Source organism: Trachurus japonicus, chromosome 6 (assembly GCF_045865225.1).
Source record: "Trachurus japonicus isolate A0001 chromosome 6, Traja_1.0".
NCBI classification, from domain to species: Eukaryota; Metazoa; Chordata; class Actinopteri; order Carangiformes; family Carangidae; genus Trachurus; species Trachurus japonicus.
In genome coordinates this window covers 9,676,545-9,693,813 of record NC_140912.1, presented here as the reverse complement: position 1 = coordinate 9,693,813, position 17,269 = coordinate 9,676,545, and the positions used below count along the sequence as shown (strand labels likewise).

General features: G+C 41.1%; 1 protein-coding gene across 4 annotated transcripts in view; it reads left to right on the top strand.

Moving 5' to 3' along the window:
* The window catches only part of LOC146985568 (cGMP-inhibited 3',5'-cyclic phosphodiesterase 3A-like), a 71,440-nt gene that overhangs the window by 46,368 nt on the left and 7,803 nt on the right, over positions 1–17,269 (top strand). For 2 of the 4 annotated variants that reach the window (XM_085778642.1, XM_085778641.1), the window contains 7 exons: positions 3,753–4,013; positions 6,327–6,484; positions 14,946–15,019; positions 15,748–15,899; positions 16,035–16,172; positions 16,713–16,824; positions 17,056–17,169. In XM_085778642.1, coding sequence (XP_085634768.1) covers positions 3,753–4,013; positions 6,327–6,484; positions 14,946–15,019; positions 15,748–15,899; positions 16,035–16,172; positions 16,713–16,824; positions 17,056–17,169 — 1,009 coding nt within the window. The remainder of the gene's footprint in view (positions 1–3,752; positions 4,014–6,326; positions 6,485–14,945; positions 15,020–15,747; positions 15,900–16,034; positions 16,173–16,712; positions 16,825–17,055; positions 17,170–17,269) is intronic. The other 2 variants (XM_085778640.1, XM_085778643.1) reach the window with 1 other exon arrangement.

Sequence of the window (17,269 nt, the reverse complement as noted above, 5' to 3'; positions counted from 1 at the left end):
GATCCATCTTACTTGGAGACAGAGGAGCGATGAATCATTTTCAAAACAAGGAAGCTGTTGTTTGGATGATCAAAGAGGCAAAGTTTTTTCTTCTTCTTTTTGCTCTGTAATTTAAAGTAGTCACTCACATATCTCCTCCACACAGCACACTGAGGTGCTGGATCCCAGACTAATGCTGAAGAGTATATTTCTCTGAAAACTTTCTACTGAGAAAAGGGTGAGCCAGTGGCAGACTGTTGACAGCTCCCAGATGTGACTATGTGTTAATATGATTGTGGTGTCGGGCCACAGTAAAAAGAGTTTGTATGCTTACGGAACCATTTGTAATTAAACACATATACAGTCTCACTGGAAAGTTAGAATACATTTGTTTTGATCATGGCCTTTAATGGACTTTACAAACACTACAGATGCATCCAAGGTCGGAAAATCCGGCATGAAACTTCCAGAGAAATATTACGAATTTTGAAACACACCATCATAACATCTGTCCAAAAGCTTTTTCCTGTGGTGCTCACGGTGCTGTTTCCCAGACAGGGGTCACTGTGTGGGGCTCGTATGAGAAGATGAAGCCTGCTGCTACAGAGGTGGCCGCGGCTGATGAATGAAACTGATCATCTAACCTGACAGGAAGTGCTTATATAACCTAATGATATTACGTAACTTACTCTCAGTTTGATCCTTTACAGGATGTCAATTGATGATTCTTAAGTTTTCAGGAGCACCAGGAGGTAACTTACAGCCAAGACTTCAGCTTTTATGGGATACATAAAAGCCCCAGCCAGGGATGGTCAGGGCTTTACGTTTATCTTTCCCTGCAGTCAGATTTGTTTAACAGCTCAAAGCTCAAACTCCCTGTCACACAAATACGCTGTAGAGAAGACCAGAGAGGAGATTTTTAGAGGTTGATATACTTTAACGGCACGTTCTTTCTAATGCACTAAGATAAAGGCTTGTACATTGTACCAAACAGGTATTACTAATTTTTCAGGTCACCATAAATAGGATGCATTCAGTGGAAGCTAGAGCCCCACATGTCCCAAAGCTTACATCTCAATTACTGTCCATGCACCTGGAGCCTTTCAGCACACTTTTTTTTATGTCTGGATTTCTGGCATTCAATGGCAAAATCAAACCCAACACACTCATCATTCTCTCCCCTTTTGTGACCTGTGGCCATTGCATATCTGGATGCACACGTGTCTATGTGCTAAATACTCTGGGTGATACCCTTTGTGTTTGTTTATGCGCCAATGTCACGCTATATTTTCAAGTCAGCCTTTTACATATGGTACTTGCTGCGTGAGAACTAGGAGTAAAGGGTTTTGTGGTGGAAGATGAGGTTTTTGTGTGCATGCACATGTATTTGGAGATGCTCAGACCCCCCTGAGCATCACTGTCATCCGTGTCCAGCCAGATGTTCTCCAGCAGCCATTTTATCCTTTAACCTCTGTTTAGCAAACTCCTAAATCAGCCTGTAAATGAGCTGGGAGACAGGTGTTTACATCTGATCATCACAGCATGCATTAGAGCAGAGTATTGGAAAGAGGGGAGAGGTAGTAAGTAGAGGAAAAGACGTAGAGGAGGGGAGCACAATAGTCATCTGTCCAGAAATGTTCCATCAGACGTCCCACAGGATGTCTTCAATAGGAAAATTATATAAATACAGTGACTTATCTGATATGACTGGGAAAATAAAATACAAAACCCTCACTGTTTGCCCCAAGTGAAAAGTGAGGTGTTCAGACGCGTTGTTCAGGTCACCCTCTCACCACTTAGCCAGTGTAATCATTCTGGGTGCCTGGCAGCTGGTGTCAAAGTGAATGGGACTTTGGGGGAGAAAAATCTGATAACATTCTTTGGGGAAAACAGGGAATCTGTGAGCTTATTAGATAAATTAGCTGGCAGCCAAGACTGACCTGTGTTTAGTTGTGGTTGTTCAACTGCTCTAGGTGCAGCAATTTAGAGTGGGTTGTGAACTTTTCACTTTGGCCTGTGAAAACAAGGCCGGCTCACACTACGCCGGTGCCTTCAAAGCTACTAGGCAGACACGCAGAAACAGACGAGGGCTGTTGGCCGTCTGCGAGGTCAGGAGCGAGGAAGTCAAAGGTCAGATTCTTGCTAAGACACTGCTAATGACTCCATTCATTAAACATCAAGTAATCACAGCTGTTCCGAACATGTTTCAGCCTGATGTTGTTGTTGAGATGTTTTAAATGGCTGCTAGTATGTCACCTCCTACTACTGTGAAGAACCACTCCCCGCATCTCCTCGTGCGTTTGCTTTCTCTGAGCAAAAAGCACCCATATAAGGTATAGAGGTGTAAGTGGTGTGTGTGTGTGTGTGTGGCAGTGTGTGTGTGTCGCTTGATGTGATTGAATATATCTGCTGTTATAATGCTCCAAATCAATTGTCTATTGTTTTCTTATTTTCATGCTGTTGTTAGGTCGGCTATTGTCTATTTGTTTTATTTTACGCCATTTGGACTTAAGTGCACTTTCCAAACATGATTTGGTTTTGGCTGTGGGTGCTCCCAGTGTCCTCATACTGTATAATACATCCTCTATTATCATGGGGCAAAGCTCCCATCAAATGTTAATTTCTGCTTCTGTACAGTTGGCCTGACTCATTATATTTTCATGCAGACTGTGGCGACTTTCAAATCAGTCTTTGTTACGTGATGTGTAGTTGTTGATGTGATATGGTTTTTGAGTGAAGAGAGACAAGTGGTGAAAGACGCATTCAGACTAGATATAACACAATAATGATTATCAATTCATAAACAGTGTTTGGATAATGAACAAAATGTAAATACACTCATATCAACAGTAAAGACATTGATTATGCAGGTAGAGTGGTCCACATCAGTAGTTTTAGTTATTCTAATTTTTGATTCTTTATAATATAATAATTTATTACTATTTTATTATTATATTACTATTTATTTATAACTTGTAATCAGCATTCTGTTTGCAAGATTTGGCAAGATTTGAGCTGCTATTAAACTGCTCTTTAGTGCTGATGCTTAACCTAAAGTTAAAGTTAACCTAAAGTTAAAGGGATAGTAGCATGTTTTTTAAAGTGGGGTTGTATGATCTACAAATAGCCCCTAAGTACTTTAATTGCAGTAGAAGACTCTCTGCACTCCTCCCGTTAGCAACGCCAGCCCATAGCCCTGCCCAGAGATTTACAACATACATTGTTGTGAATGGACCCAAAGCAACGGCCTATTCTTCTAGTCTTATACTGCAATTAAAGTACTTAGGGGCTATTTGTAGATCATACAACCCCACTTTAAAAAAAAAATGCTACTATCCCTTTAACAATTTCATGTATCAATTTAGAGCTTATATTGACTCCTCTATTAGTTCAGATATTACCAAAGTATCTGACTCTTAAGCTGCTTCCGCTCTGTTGCAGTGGGACATTAGATAATCACTTAATTTGTTTATCTGTCACTGACAACTGCAGCCATGAATAACAATGACATTGAGATTTTTTCTACAACTAAGTTAAGAATAAAAACCTAAGACTATAATTTAACAGTAGTATGCAGGTACATAGTTGATTTCCACAAGTAAGAAGGATAAAGTCAGTTCAGTTCTGCAGGACGAGAGACACTGTTGACCACTTTATGTTCTCACGGGGGAGATGTTGACATTGTTTGGACCCTGCCCTTAACCCTCAACTCACATTACCTACAGAGAAGTGATGTTTACTTCCTGTTTCTCTGTCTCCCTGTCACCCCACAGTCATCAGGCACCACTGTCATGGTGGACATAGCGGTGATGGGAGAGGCTCATGGACTAATCACAGACCTGCTGGCTGACCCCTCTCTGCCTCCCAACACCTGCACCTCACTGCGGGCCGTCAGCAACCTGCTAACCACCCAGCTCACCTTCCAGCCGCTGCACCGGCCACGCCCTGCTCCCCTGCTTAACCCCAGTGATGCCTACACCTGCTCCGACTCAGAGGAGGGGCCGGAGAAAGGAGAGAAGACATCCATCCACAAGGTAAAGACATGTATAAAGCCTATGTGTCATGATTTACGCTTTACTTGTAAGATGCGTGGGACAAGGAAAGGGATATTTCATCGAAATATCAAAAGCAGGGGTTGTTAATCTAAAGTAGTCAAGGCCCAGACACAAAACAATTTTATTTGGAGACGGCTGAAGTAATCCTTAGATGGAAATGCAGCCCACCTTATTAAGGCCAAATGATTTATATACCACACAGCGCTCCTCACACATGTTAATCTTTTAGCCCATGTTTCAGCTAATGAGTGTTTCCTGCTCTCAGAGCTTTTAGCATCAAATGAAGGAGAGTATTTTCGTAGAGTTGAGTGAAGAAAAATAGAGCACATCTACTGCTTGGAGCACTGTTCTCTCTTTCATAGCCACAGCTGTGTCAACATGACAGATGTGCAGAGCCAGACAGTGTGTGTGTGTGTGTGTGTGTGTGTGTGTGTGTGTGTGTGTGTGTGTGTGTGTGTGTGTGTGTGTGTGTGTGTGTATGTGTCTGCCTGCATGTGTACGTGTGCGCGTGTGTGAACTGAGTAGAAGAGAAGAGGCAACAAGAAGGTGAACACATCTTTCAAAGGGTTACAAAGAGGGGACAAAACTGCTCCCCCACCACCACCACCACCATTATGTATCCAGCTATTTTATTTATTTAAGATACCTAATCCTGGCTGACTTGGAAGACGGTGTGTGGTCGACAGCTGCCATGCCATCTCTGCCAGTCACCTAACTGACAGGTGTAATTTTACATCAGCTCAACTTTTTGTAAAAGTAGCTAAGACAAAGTGAGCCAGTGGAGTGGCCAGCGAGGCTGCACTCATTAGGACTCCCCAGAGACGACGTGGCCGGCTCTAACTGCCTGTGAGGAGAATAGCGGGGGTGGGGTGTAAAGGCGGTTAGTGGTGGAGTGGAAAGCCCTGTGCTTGCGTTTCTGCCTGCTGTCCATCGTGGTGCATACTGATGCCGTTCAACCGCTTTTCCAAAACTAATTTATTGTCCGGCACGGGGCACGTTCTCTGTGCTGCAAACGTGACGCTGCTGTTTTAAAACACGCAACGCTGCACAACTGAAAAACATGCGAGACGAAATCCGACAGCTTTCTGTAAAATGTTTTGAGGCACATTCAGCTCACTTTCCTCAGTTATAGAAATAGGCCTACTTCTAAATTTGAATCAACACTGGCAGCAGCACTCAGCAACAGTAATTTTTTATTTATTTTATTCTTTTTGTGAGGATGGCCTGGTTTTGCCAGGCAGCCGCCGTTGGTGATGTGTGTGTGTGTGTGTTTTTTGTGTCATGGCTGTTTCTGCTTTTGGTTTGTGCCTCCAGGGCTTTAAAGAATTAAAGAATGGAACAATGGAGCTGCAAAATCATACTACATAGCAAATTTCACATCTACATCCAGTTCTGGCATACACTGAACGAAACACACTGGTAATGCATTTGTCATAGCACCATTACATGCATATATGTGTCATTGCTCGGCCTGTGTGCGTTCATATTGATTATGCATAGTTTTTTTTTATGTCTGCAACTGAGTTCAGCACATTTTAACATGAAAATCATTTTTGTCTGTATTAGGCTTAAATGAAGGTTTTGGTTATGGGGCAGTGGTAAATGTAAGTCAGTGAAATGTCACCCATAGTGACCAAAACCAACACCTTTATATGACTGTGTGTGACCGTGCCCCAGTATATGACGCCTTGCTTGCTCCAATGAAATGGGTTCATTCAGGATTTTGAGGTAGTCTTTACTAGGTCACCCTGTATAAGACAGAGAGAGAGAGAGAGAGAGAGAGAGAGAGAGAGAGAGAGAGAGAGAGAGAGACTGCCATGCTTAGTGCTGCTGTGCCAAGCTGCAGCATGGCACCAAACAGATGGAGGCGTCACGAGGGCACAGACCACTGGGAATCCCAGAGTAACAACAAAGAAAAGACGGATATGAATCTGTGCAATAAAAAACTGACATTTGCATCTAATATTGTAGCACATATTGCAGCAGATGATAAAAGCACAGCTTTTTATCATCTGCATCATTTGTTTCATTTTGGGCAGATGCAGGAAAAACAACTATCCCATCTGGATGATCCATTTGACAGGAGACAAAGTGAATAAGTATTAATTTTATCTTACAGCAGAGAGTACTTAGAGCTTTTATCTAAATGCAAACACAATCAGAACCATGTTTTTTTTACTCCCACACTCAATCATGGGTGAACATTGTCTTCATTTGTAATACTGTAAAGATTTCCATTAGCGTTAGCCATGCAAATGTGTATATACAGTATTTCCGTGTGTTTGTTTGCAGCGTCTGAGGCGGAGTCTCCACCCTGGTCTTCTGAGGAGGATCTCGTCAACGTGGACCACCACCACCTCCGCCACAGGCCTGCCCACTATCGAGCCCGGGCCTGTCCGAAGGGACCGCAGCGCCAGCATCAAACCCTACCACGAAACACTCACCTGCAGGTACCTGAGCTATAGCCCAGCATGCATTTCACCCCTTCTTTCCTCAGCCCACGTTCTTTTGTTCATGCTGCACCCCAGCTTCACTTTGTTCTTTTGCTGTATAATTCCTATGTTTGAAGCAAAGCCCCAGATTCATGTTTCAGTTTTAATTAGGATGTATACAGTGTAACATTGTGCCTGTGTTACAAACACCTCCAATGGATACCACAGCATGACACATCTCTCTGAAGATGCCAAAGACAGCAGTGTGTGTAATAGCGCAGCAGTTTGGAGAAGGATGCGTGTGCAAAAGGGAGCCAGAATGGAAATTATGCCCCACGGGCGAACAAATTAACCTGAATAACTAAGACACACAGCAGCTCTTAGCACTGCTGAAGATAGCATGAGGCCAGTGCCACACAGAAGGATCATGGTTTTATATATCGGTGTTTGGGAGATGAACATTTTGTAGGTAAAGGTGTTTGGGATAGAGAGGGTTGCAGGTTCTATGTGTGCGCTGATGAGCGTTTGTGAGCATGTATGTGTGTGCTGGGGTTTATGCCTGTAAGCATTTGGTTTAGTATAAGTGTCCCGATGGTTACACTGAAAATATGCAGCAAATCAGTAGAAATAGAAAGAGATGACAGTCGCCCATTCTTGAAAACACAACAAATAACTCTGTTTGTTTCCCCTGAATTATTTTGCTAGTAAATCACATTGATGGATTAAATCTTGAATAAACACAAGAGTCTTAATTTATTAGAGTAGCTATGGTTACTAAGTGAACTATTTCAGCACAATTTACTGTGATCAGTCCAGAGATTGTATTCTTTAGAATTACTGTGTGATTACTGTGACGTTATGTTTTCATAATCCTGGAGCGGCTCATGGGTAATAATGTTTTTTATGAATTTCAAAGAGGTAGAAATAGGATATTCCACTTGGAAATTTTCAGCTGTGCATGTTTGCTTGCTCTTTGGTCTGAGTTATCGTGCATGCAATGTTTTTGTGATGCGGATGCAGAAACAGTCCAGACAGCACGTGCTCCCTGACTTTAAAATATTAACTATGCCTCAACAAGAAAGAGTCTCTTTATGTTTCATCTACTCCATTCAGCTGCTCCCCTATCTAGTTTGTGTCACAGGCACAAAAGTCTTCTGATGGAGGCAAAGTAGCGAGTCAACACAGATGTGTGTGGTGTGCCAAACTGAAGGGCTCAGTTGGGACATAGTGTAGGCTTGTTCAAATGTGTGAGAGTGTGTGTATGGTTGTTTTTCAAAGTTAATTTCATTTTTTTTAAATGTTGCATAACATTTATCTGATCTCTAAACTGAACCTTAATTATTCATGTGTAGAAGAACTTAAGAAAATGCTGTCAGATGTTTGACTGAGGAATACTGTGAAAACAGCTCGACTAAATTCAAACAATACAGTTTGAACTGGCGGTAACCTCTGCATTTGTTTGCAAGCTTACTGTATGTGCAAACACTCAGAGGAACAACAGATGTATCTGGTTTCTTCCTTAACTACAGGCTGTAAATCTGGAGCTTGAGATTTGAATCAGCTTGCTCATGTATTTCCTGGACCAGTCAGCGAATGTTTAGATAAAACTAACTCACTTCTTTTGCAAACTCCCTAAAACTTTGACATCTAAAATACAATGTGTTTTAGATGTAAAATGAGGCGTGACCCTGCAGCTGCATGGCCTATTTCCCACCTCAGATTAATTTAGAAACTAATTTTGGTGGATAGTTTTGGAGAAATTCGATGTTTCCAGAAGAGTTGCCATGTTTTTCTATTTTGTTTTGTTTTTTTCTGGTTTAGAAATTAAGATCAAAGACCAATCACAGGTCATCCAGTGGTACCTTTGTTCAAGGATTTATGTAGGTGATTGATCGGAGGTCACAAATGTATTAGGTATCGTTGGCGTAGTTGATGTCTGCCTCAAGTTAATTCACTTGCCAGTAAAAGAACCTGTGAATTTCACTTATGTGCACTAAATATTAATCTGGGCATGTTCACCTCAAACAGGCTTCTTTCTGGCTGTGCTTCCTGTGGGCGCCCGCTTCACCAATTGACCATTACTAGACACATAGAAATGCGTCCTGGCTGGGGTCTGTCTGAGAGTTTTGAATTTATAACTTAACACCCATTCTGTGTGTGATTTCACAGATTCACAAACATAAACTTTCTGGTAGTGATCTTATTGCCTCTTCAGCTTTGCTTGTCTTCTGAGCACCGCAGCTTTCTCTTGCACCAGTTGTAGTTTGACTTTTACCAGGGTAACGGAGGTCTGCGGGTATAGTCACAGTGAGTAAGGAGAAGTGACAGCGTGTGGCGGTCAGCGGTACTGAAGTTACCCATAAAAGACGTGCTAATCCATTTGCCAAGTGGTCATTGACCTCTTGGCGAAACGGTTAGCATCGTCACCCGCGGTGCAGGAGACCAGGGTTCGAAATGTCGTGTGTTTTCACTCTATGGCAAATGGGTTGGGCACTGGGTCACCCTGAAGGCCCTCACCTAGCAGATATTTCACCTCAGCCATCAGATCTTCGTTTGTGGTAACCCCACTATGATTAGCAAGACATCTGGATCAAATGCACATTTATTTTGTGGGACTTTCTCAGCTTTTCTCAGCTCAATCATTTTCATTCTTGAGCTCAGGATCCACACTTCAAGCGCCAGATGAAGGCTCATTTCTTTGACCATTTTTCCAACTCCCTTTTCATTGCGTCTTGCTTGTCTGAAATTAGTTTTTCCAGCACCCTGCGCAGGTTATCAATTTTGCTTTTCACTTATGCTCAATAGTACCGATGCTAATGGTACTGTAAAACTAAACTGAAGTGTTCCCATATAGCTCATGTCTTTCAATGTCATGGTTTCAGCAGTAGAGTGGGGGTATCTGGCACAATTTCACCAGTTAACAAGGTGCATGGAGAACCAGGAAACTTAAAAAAAGGCTCCAGTAACACTTCAAACTAAGAAAAACTACTTTATTAGACTGACGCCTTTCAGCTTGTAGCCTCCATCCCATCCCATGTTATGGTTTAAGCCCAGCTGCCCTGACAAACTAAGTAGCCAGTCAGAATTGTCTGCAGCTCATGTTATAGACACAGCTACTGCTCAGATTTAAGATTAGGTGCAGTAAGGTTTCCACTGGTTTGCACCTTATTGGCACATGTGAGGGCTTCTCCCTAAATATTCATTAAAAATGGCAGATCATTGAGCTGCTTCATCCATCAGGGCGGATCATGTAACAGAAAAGTAAGAACGGCTTCAGCATCTGCACAATGTCATAATCTCTGCTTTTGTTAAAATCATGTGTGTGAAATATGAACTGACCTTTCTGCAGACCTCTGACTGAAGGCCAAAAGTATGTAGACACATCTGTCCCGTCACTTTTGTATACTTTTAGCCTGCTGTTGTTTGTTATGGTTTCCCCTTGCTGTTTCAATTACAGTAAATCCTAAATTTACAACATTTAGTTAGTTTGTGTCCAACTCTACAGCAAATGTTTAAAGAGACATGATACTGCCAAACAAGCCAAAGACATTGTTGTAGAGTGGGGTTCTGAGTTTTCCTGTACAGAAACCTGACCTTAACCACATCAAATACTGTTTGGATGAATATGAATGCTGAGTCAGCATTCATATTCAGTCAGCATTGCTGACTAGTGTGTAAAGATAAGCCAGAGGAGTGGGGGCTTGTACAGTGGCCGAAAACTAAAATGTTGAACAATGACGTGTGTTATGTTCACGTGTTTGATCATGTTGTTATCAAATCAGTTACAAAATATTTCTGTGACCATACATACAGTATCTTCCCAAAACGTCCTTGAATGATAGAGCTCTCCATGAGACTGACACCCTCATACTAATGATATGTCATTAATACATATTGATGTTAGTATTTTAAGGTGAGTTAAGAAAGACTACAAATTTAAAATATTACTTACAAACCTTTATGTCAAATTATCTGAACAACATGACTGTTACTGTGTATAATGGTGGTTGATTAAAAGTTATTTGTTTATTTATTTTTAATTTTTTTAATAGTACACAGGACCTGGATATAGAGGTACAATAAATAATTTGTATGAAACTAATTAAAAATTGCATTTTACACAATCTGAGGTTCAATACAGGATAAACCAAGTTAATTTGACTTCCCGCCACAGTGGTCCTGGTTTCCACTGAATCATGATAATAAAACAAAGACTTCTGTATAAATATACCAGTAAGTTGTTACATGCAGATTTAATCAGAGTTGGTCTCATTATTCATTATACAAATAGTGCTCAAGTATGTTCAACCATCTGTACTCTTTCTAGATCATTTTGAAAAACAGTTTATTTTTTTAATAGATTCCATATTGCAGTTTGCTCATATTTCAGTATTGACCGGAAAAATGATACACAACTAATGTCTATGTCCAACCTTCAGTTCTAAATTATCATGTTTACCGCACTCAATTAGGCACTGTAACAAAAAAGAAAACAAACCAAAAAAAAGAAAGAAACACAAATGAAAAAAAATCCCACACACTGTTTTGTTTTCTGAAGAACTGTGTGTGCTGCGTCTGTCAGCGGCCTGTTTGGGTCTGTTTCCACAATGACAGTGTGATACTTGAAGAAGTTCTGTAAATGTAAGCACACTGAGTAGGTTCTGTACACAAAGCCGTGTCGCCTGGTCTTCAGGCTCAGCTCAGCCCAGCAGCAGGCCCCAGCTATGGCCACTTATGGTGGTGTGAGTATAAACAAACACCTGGGCCTCTCCCCAGTCACCAGAACCCCACAATTAACACACACACACACACACACACTTAGATACACTGTCACAGCTGCTTCTTCTGGCACAGATTATACAGAAACAATTGGAGAGAACAGAGAGTCTCTGGGTTCAGTTTACTGCAGCTGAGAGGGCTCTCTCCTGACTAACACTTCATTTAAATGTTGTTTTTCTGAAATGAAAAAGAGAGCGGACTTATCCAGGGTCCATGCCTAAAGACTACAATTCACTGTTGCTGGGCTTGAACCTGTGATAGTCTCTTATAGCAATCGGCACTGTGCCAGGACGTTATCTCTGAAGTAGTCCTTAACAAAGCAATCACAAGTTTTAGGGGAGTAGAAGGGGAGTCCTTTGTAATTTATGTACTGTGACCGGTATTTGTCAGTGTTGTTATCCTTGTTGAATCCTGGCCAAGATAGCAGAAATGTAAAAATTTATTTACAGATCAAACAAAGCAGCAATAACCATTCCTGATATTTAATGAGTCTTTTCAGAGAAGTGAGAGACAGAGATTTTTTGGGGGAGAGGGGAGGGAAGGAGAGAACACATGGAGGGGAGGTTTGGGAGAAAATGAACACATGGCTTCAATTGCCTTCTCTCTGCTCCATCATCAAATCTGTACAATCTTAATTAGGACATTAGGCTTCTCTTTTTTTTCTCCCTCCTTTTTCCATCATGTCAGCTCTCAGTGACGTACAATATTAAGAAGGAATAACACCAACTTCAAAGCTACAATATCGGACTTTTATCGGACAGACCTGGTAAAAAGGGCCCGATTTAATGCCTTCCATTTCCCTCGGCCCCAGCCACTGTGCTGTTATCTTCTTCACGTCATCTGGCTCGAGAGTAGGTAGATTACTGGAAGCAGAAATAATGGCTGCTGTGTTTATCGTGGCTTGGACACTGTCCGTTTGGGCCATGAACCAAAGGTAATCTGTCAACCTGCTGTGAGTGGTTGAGTATAAAATCTGGGAGTAAGCTGCAGCAGAGAGGGAAGCAGGCAGAGACCAGACCAGAGATTATTGCATGGCTCAAAACATTAAGATAAGCAGCATACTGTAGGTGGAGGAAAGGTGTCGGCACTGTTCTCAGACAGAGCAGAGCATGTGACAGTTTATACAGTATTTTCCTATTGAGGGATAATTAACTTGATTAAGGTTCAGACTTGGAGTAAGAAAGCCAAGGTGCTTTTGTTTAAGAGTTTGTAAGAACAGGAGAGATTTTCCAGTCAGTGAACGACTCCCAACTGACTGTTGTACAACGCATTTGTTATATTTCTTTAATTATGTGTAACCAAGAAATGTTGACTTTGGACTTTTCTCAAAAGTCAACAATAAAACAACTGACGCCACCCAAATTACATTATATATATATATAATATAAAAAAAAATTTAAAAAAAAGCTTATATATATATAAGCTTTTTTTTTTTCTTTTTTTTTTTAGAATTTACTAAAAAAAAATTACACAAAGTCACTGAACTTTTCTGGAGCTGGAAAATCAGCTAAAATGTTTTTTTTTTAAATGCACTGTTTGTTTGTTTTTACCAATAATGGGAATCCTCACAAATAAACAATGAACTGAACTTAAATGAATTGAATTGGCGATATCTGACTCCATTAGTCATGCAAAACACCCTTTATTGAGGAAATAATTTGCTGATTAATCCCCAAATCTACAAATATGTAATTTGATTTTCTTGTAATACACCAATTTAAAGAAAATATATGGTATCTGCTCGTAGCAATGACAGTATTATTTTTATGGTCACACTTACAGCACTTAGTGAAGGCTGAATTTTGGTAAAATAGTAATAACAAAAAACAAATTAAAAACTGTTTATGGCCTTTTCCTTATATTAACCCCACGTGTCACCTAAATGTAACCACGCCACTGGATGTTTGCATCACAAACGTATTTACAGACACAAGTTAGTTCCTTCCCAAAGGTGTCTTGCAACCATATGATGTCATCGCTAGGAGACAGTGTTGAAACAAAAACATACAGGGATGCGTATTTTGTCTTCATATCATACTGCACACTGTACTACACAGTGTCTCAGTTAACTTACTGTAACTACACTTTTTGTGATAAATGCAGAGTCACTGTCTGTCTGACTGACAGATTCCTCAAATGAAAATGGCTGCCCTCCTTATTTACATACTGTGCTGAAGGCTTGATGTCAGTAGCTGAAGTTATTCTGCTGCATTAGCAGAATAGGAAGAATGTCTGCCAGTTCTTCAACTTTCATTAAATGTAAACCTTTTAAGCCAAGTACTGCTGCCTGCCCAGACCCCCCTGACAATAATGTACTAACTGTTCGCCCGCCAAACTATCAAACTATTTTATATTCCACACCTGCTAGGCATTACACACAGTGGTCCGACCTGGCCGTGGAAACACAACAGAACTTCCTTTGTTGGGGCCTCAGGACCATTAGGTAGGGTGGGTACGGCTCGAAAGTGTTCAAGAAACAATTTATCAGAAGGAGATAGACACACTACAGGCCTTTGTGCTCCCTGTGACACCATGCTCTAATGGCAGGCATTTCCTGCTCTGAGAAGGCAGGTTTTACAACATTTAGGGAGAGGTATTTTAATTGGAACCACCTACAGGCTGACAGTAGCCTCAGTGGAGAAACATGGAAAAGCTGTTGAGAGCGGCTCGGGAGGCTCCCTGTGGTGTCACACAGCTAACTAACCAGCACAGGCCAGCTCAAGGCTCTTTCTCTAAAAGATAATATTTGTTGTGTGATTTATAGGCCAGTCAGTTAATGTGAATATTCTCATCTGTCTCTGAGGTTGTGGCGAGCAGCACACTTTTCCTGTGGCTGACACTGCTCAGTCTGTCATAAATTTCAAAGAGGGTGGGCTTAATTTCTAATGAGTCATTTATAACCAGTGCCAGTACCGGCAACTGTTTCACATTTGTTTGGTTTGTGTATCACCATTGCATTGTGTTAATGTTTGCATCCATTAAGTCCATTAATGAGTTTTTTTCTCTTGAAGCATCTGTAGAACGTCGGCTTCATGTGGGGACAGCGCAGTAGGAATCCCATTAAGTTTTTTTTTTTCCTGACAACTACTGCCAACTGGTTAGACATCAAAGACAGATGTAGTGAACGATGTTAGTTCCAATTCTTTGCGGTGCTATAGTCACCAGGACCATTGCACATTTTGTTTTCTAGAGGAAACATATACAGTATGTAGTGTTATGCATTTGTCCCTCCCAATGTTAAAAATATTTTGAGTTTATTTTGGAGTCTGGACTGGTTTTTAATTCTCCCCTTTGTCACAGAAACCTGATATAACTAACATCATGATAAACACCAGACGTACTCACAAGAATAATACAGTACATCATATGCTACAATAACTACAGAACTTGTGCCATTTGGTCAGTACAGATGTTGAGATACACATTTGGATGTTCATCTCAGAGCAGATGATAAGATCGATCCTGATAGGATTATGTTTATCGGCTGAGCGTGGCATCTGTAGCATATGGTTCAACATCTTCTTTAAAAATCATTAAAGATTGATTGATGCTGACATTTGTGTATGATGAAAAATCAACACAGCACCAGCTTGCAAATATCACTGTATGGCAACAGGGAATGTGATGTGCTGTGGCGTTCAATCAGACATATCCTCCTTTGTACTTTGTCTCTAACATCTAAAACTCTTCTTCTTTGCAGCTGTGGGAGACCGTACATCAGACTGAGCCATGGGGAGGGCTCTATAGACAAGGGAGACAGGATACCGCGCTCAGGTATGCTCTCAGTCAACGTGACTACCACTGCATCCATTCAGCCTGAGAAGAATGTTTTTTGGCTAATTTTACTATATGATAGTGTTTCAGCTTCCCTCTGACACCTCATACAGTATACACTGTCTATACATACTGTATATAATATATATTTCTGTATAGGGGGGTTAAACCCAACTATGCTGTTGACTGTTTAAAGTTTTGTCTGTTTTGGTGTTATAGTGCTAATACAATCAATCAATCAATCAATCAATTTGTTTATTTCGGGCATGTCAATTTAAATCATCATCATCACACTTCATCATCAAATAATACAATACATGGCCGAAAGGGAAAAGCGGGAGAAGCAAAAGCTTATCTAGTCCCGCCCCCATTACCCACAGCGCCCCCATTACCCACAGAAAATACAGATGTACCAGTTTCTTTGATGATGCAGCCAAATTATAATGCAATGCAGCCACCACCACATGTGCTGAGTTGGAGGCGTGGCAGCAATCAACAAGATGAACAAAGTCCTACTGAACAACAGCACTGACCATCTTCAGGAATTTGATTTTGAAAATTAACAGCTTTAACAAAATGGGATTGGAGGAAGTGTATATACCAGAGAAGTGAACTCACTGCCCCCCCCAAAAAACAAGCAACTGTTACTCATATGTTGAAGGAGATTAACAGTGGATTTTCACTGAGGCAGAAGTGTGACAACTCTTTATTTTTTTTCCTTTTATTAGCAGAGGACCAAGTGGTTGTGTCATCAGACTATGACAGCACCCACGAAGCCAACCACAGTGACAGCAGTGATGTAGCACATACGCAGGAGGACACGGAGGAAGGAAAAAACCCTGCCCAGAATGTCATCCTCCACCCACTAATACCTCCTGAGGTATCGTGAGGCCTTTAGTCACATCAGTAGCCTCTGGTGCAGTGTTTTTAACTGTTAATGCAGCAAAACAAAAGATCACACTGTAACATCCATTATTTACACTGTGTTTACGTGTCTTATGTGTCATTTGTGCAGGACAAACCAATTCTGGCTCCAGAGCCTTTAATAATGGAGGACATTGAACCTCTGATGAGTCAGCTAAACAATTGGAACTTTCCCATCTTCAGCTTGATGGAGAAGACCAACGGGAAATGTGGACGGATCCTCAGTCAGGTAAGCGTCAATGACAGACAATGACCATTTGGACAAACACTTAAAAGCAACACAATCTGGTGACATACATAGTAATACAGTATAATGTTTCTTTGCATTTGTAAATGGCCTGACAATTATATACAACAGTGGTTATTTTTTCTTATCAAGTAAACTAAGTCACAGAAAGTATTTAAATCACAATGAAAATGAATTGGGTGGCCCCCAGCAACTCAGGCACTTTGAGAACCGCTGATATACAATATATGTATATTACGTTTTTGTGCACCAAACACACACACAGAATTATCTGCAACACACTCTCAAGATTGATACACTAGCTACAGTTCAAGACGATGATTTCGAACCACTTCACCTCAGTGTGCAGATGTTTTCATTGAATGTTGTTCTGTTCTGAAGATGAAAGAAAATGAATGATGTGAAATTAGATGAAATATGTGGCTACAGTCATTTTTGATTTGCAGTTTGGAATAGTTTCACTAATTACTCCAGCTTGGTGATATCCACAGACTTTCTGACAATGTGTTTCTTGTGTCTCAGGTCTCCTACAGGCTGTTTGAAGACACTGGCTTGTTTGAGACCTTTAAGATCCCTGTAAAAGAATTCATGAACTACTTCCACGCCCTTGAGAATGGTTATAGAGACATACCATGTAAGCTTCAACATCTATTTCTTTTGTTTTCCTTTTCACTTCAGTTTATATATCCCCTCGCTGCAGCAATGAGTCCAGCCACTAGAGGGAAATATCAGACAGGGTTTATATTTGTCATATATGATGCAAGGCAGCCTTTACGGTGTGAGAAGAAGCATAAGCAGCCCAGCAGTGCACCCTGGTGGAGATGATTACAAACTCTGAGCCGACTTGTTTTCTCTCCTGACCCAGATCACAACAGGGTCCACGCCACAGATGTGCTTCATGCAGTCTGGTACCTCACCACGCAAGCTGTGCCTGGTCTGCCCAGCCTCGTCACTGACCACGGCTCTGCCAGTGACTCAGGTGTGTTGATTGGTGCTCGCATGCAGACATTTGAATGACCTGGCGGGGGTGCTAGTGTGTATGTGAGTCCATCAGGGCCGTATCAGGTGTGTTACTCTAC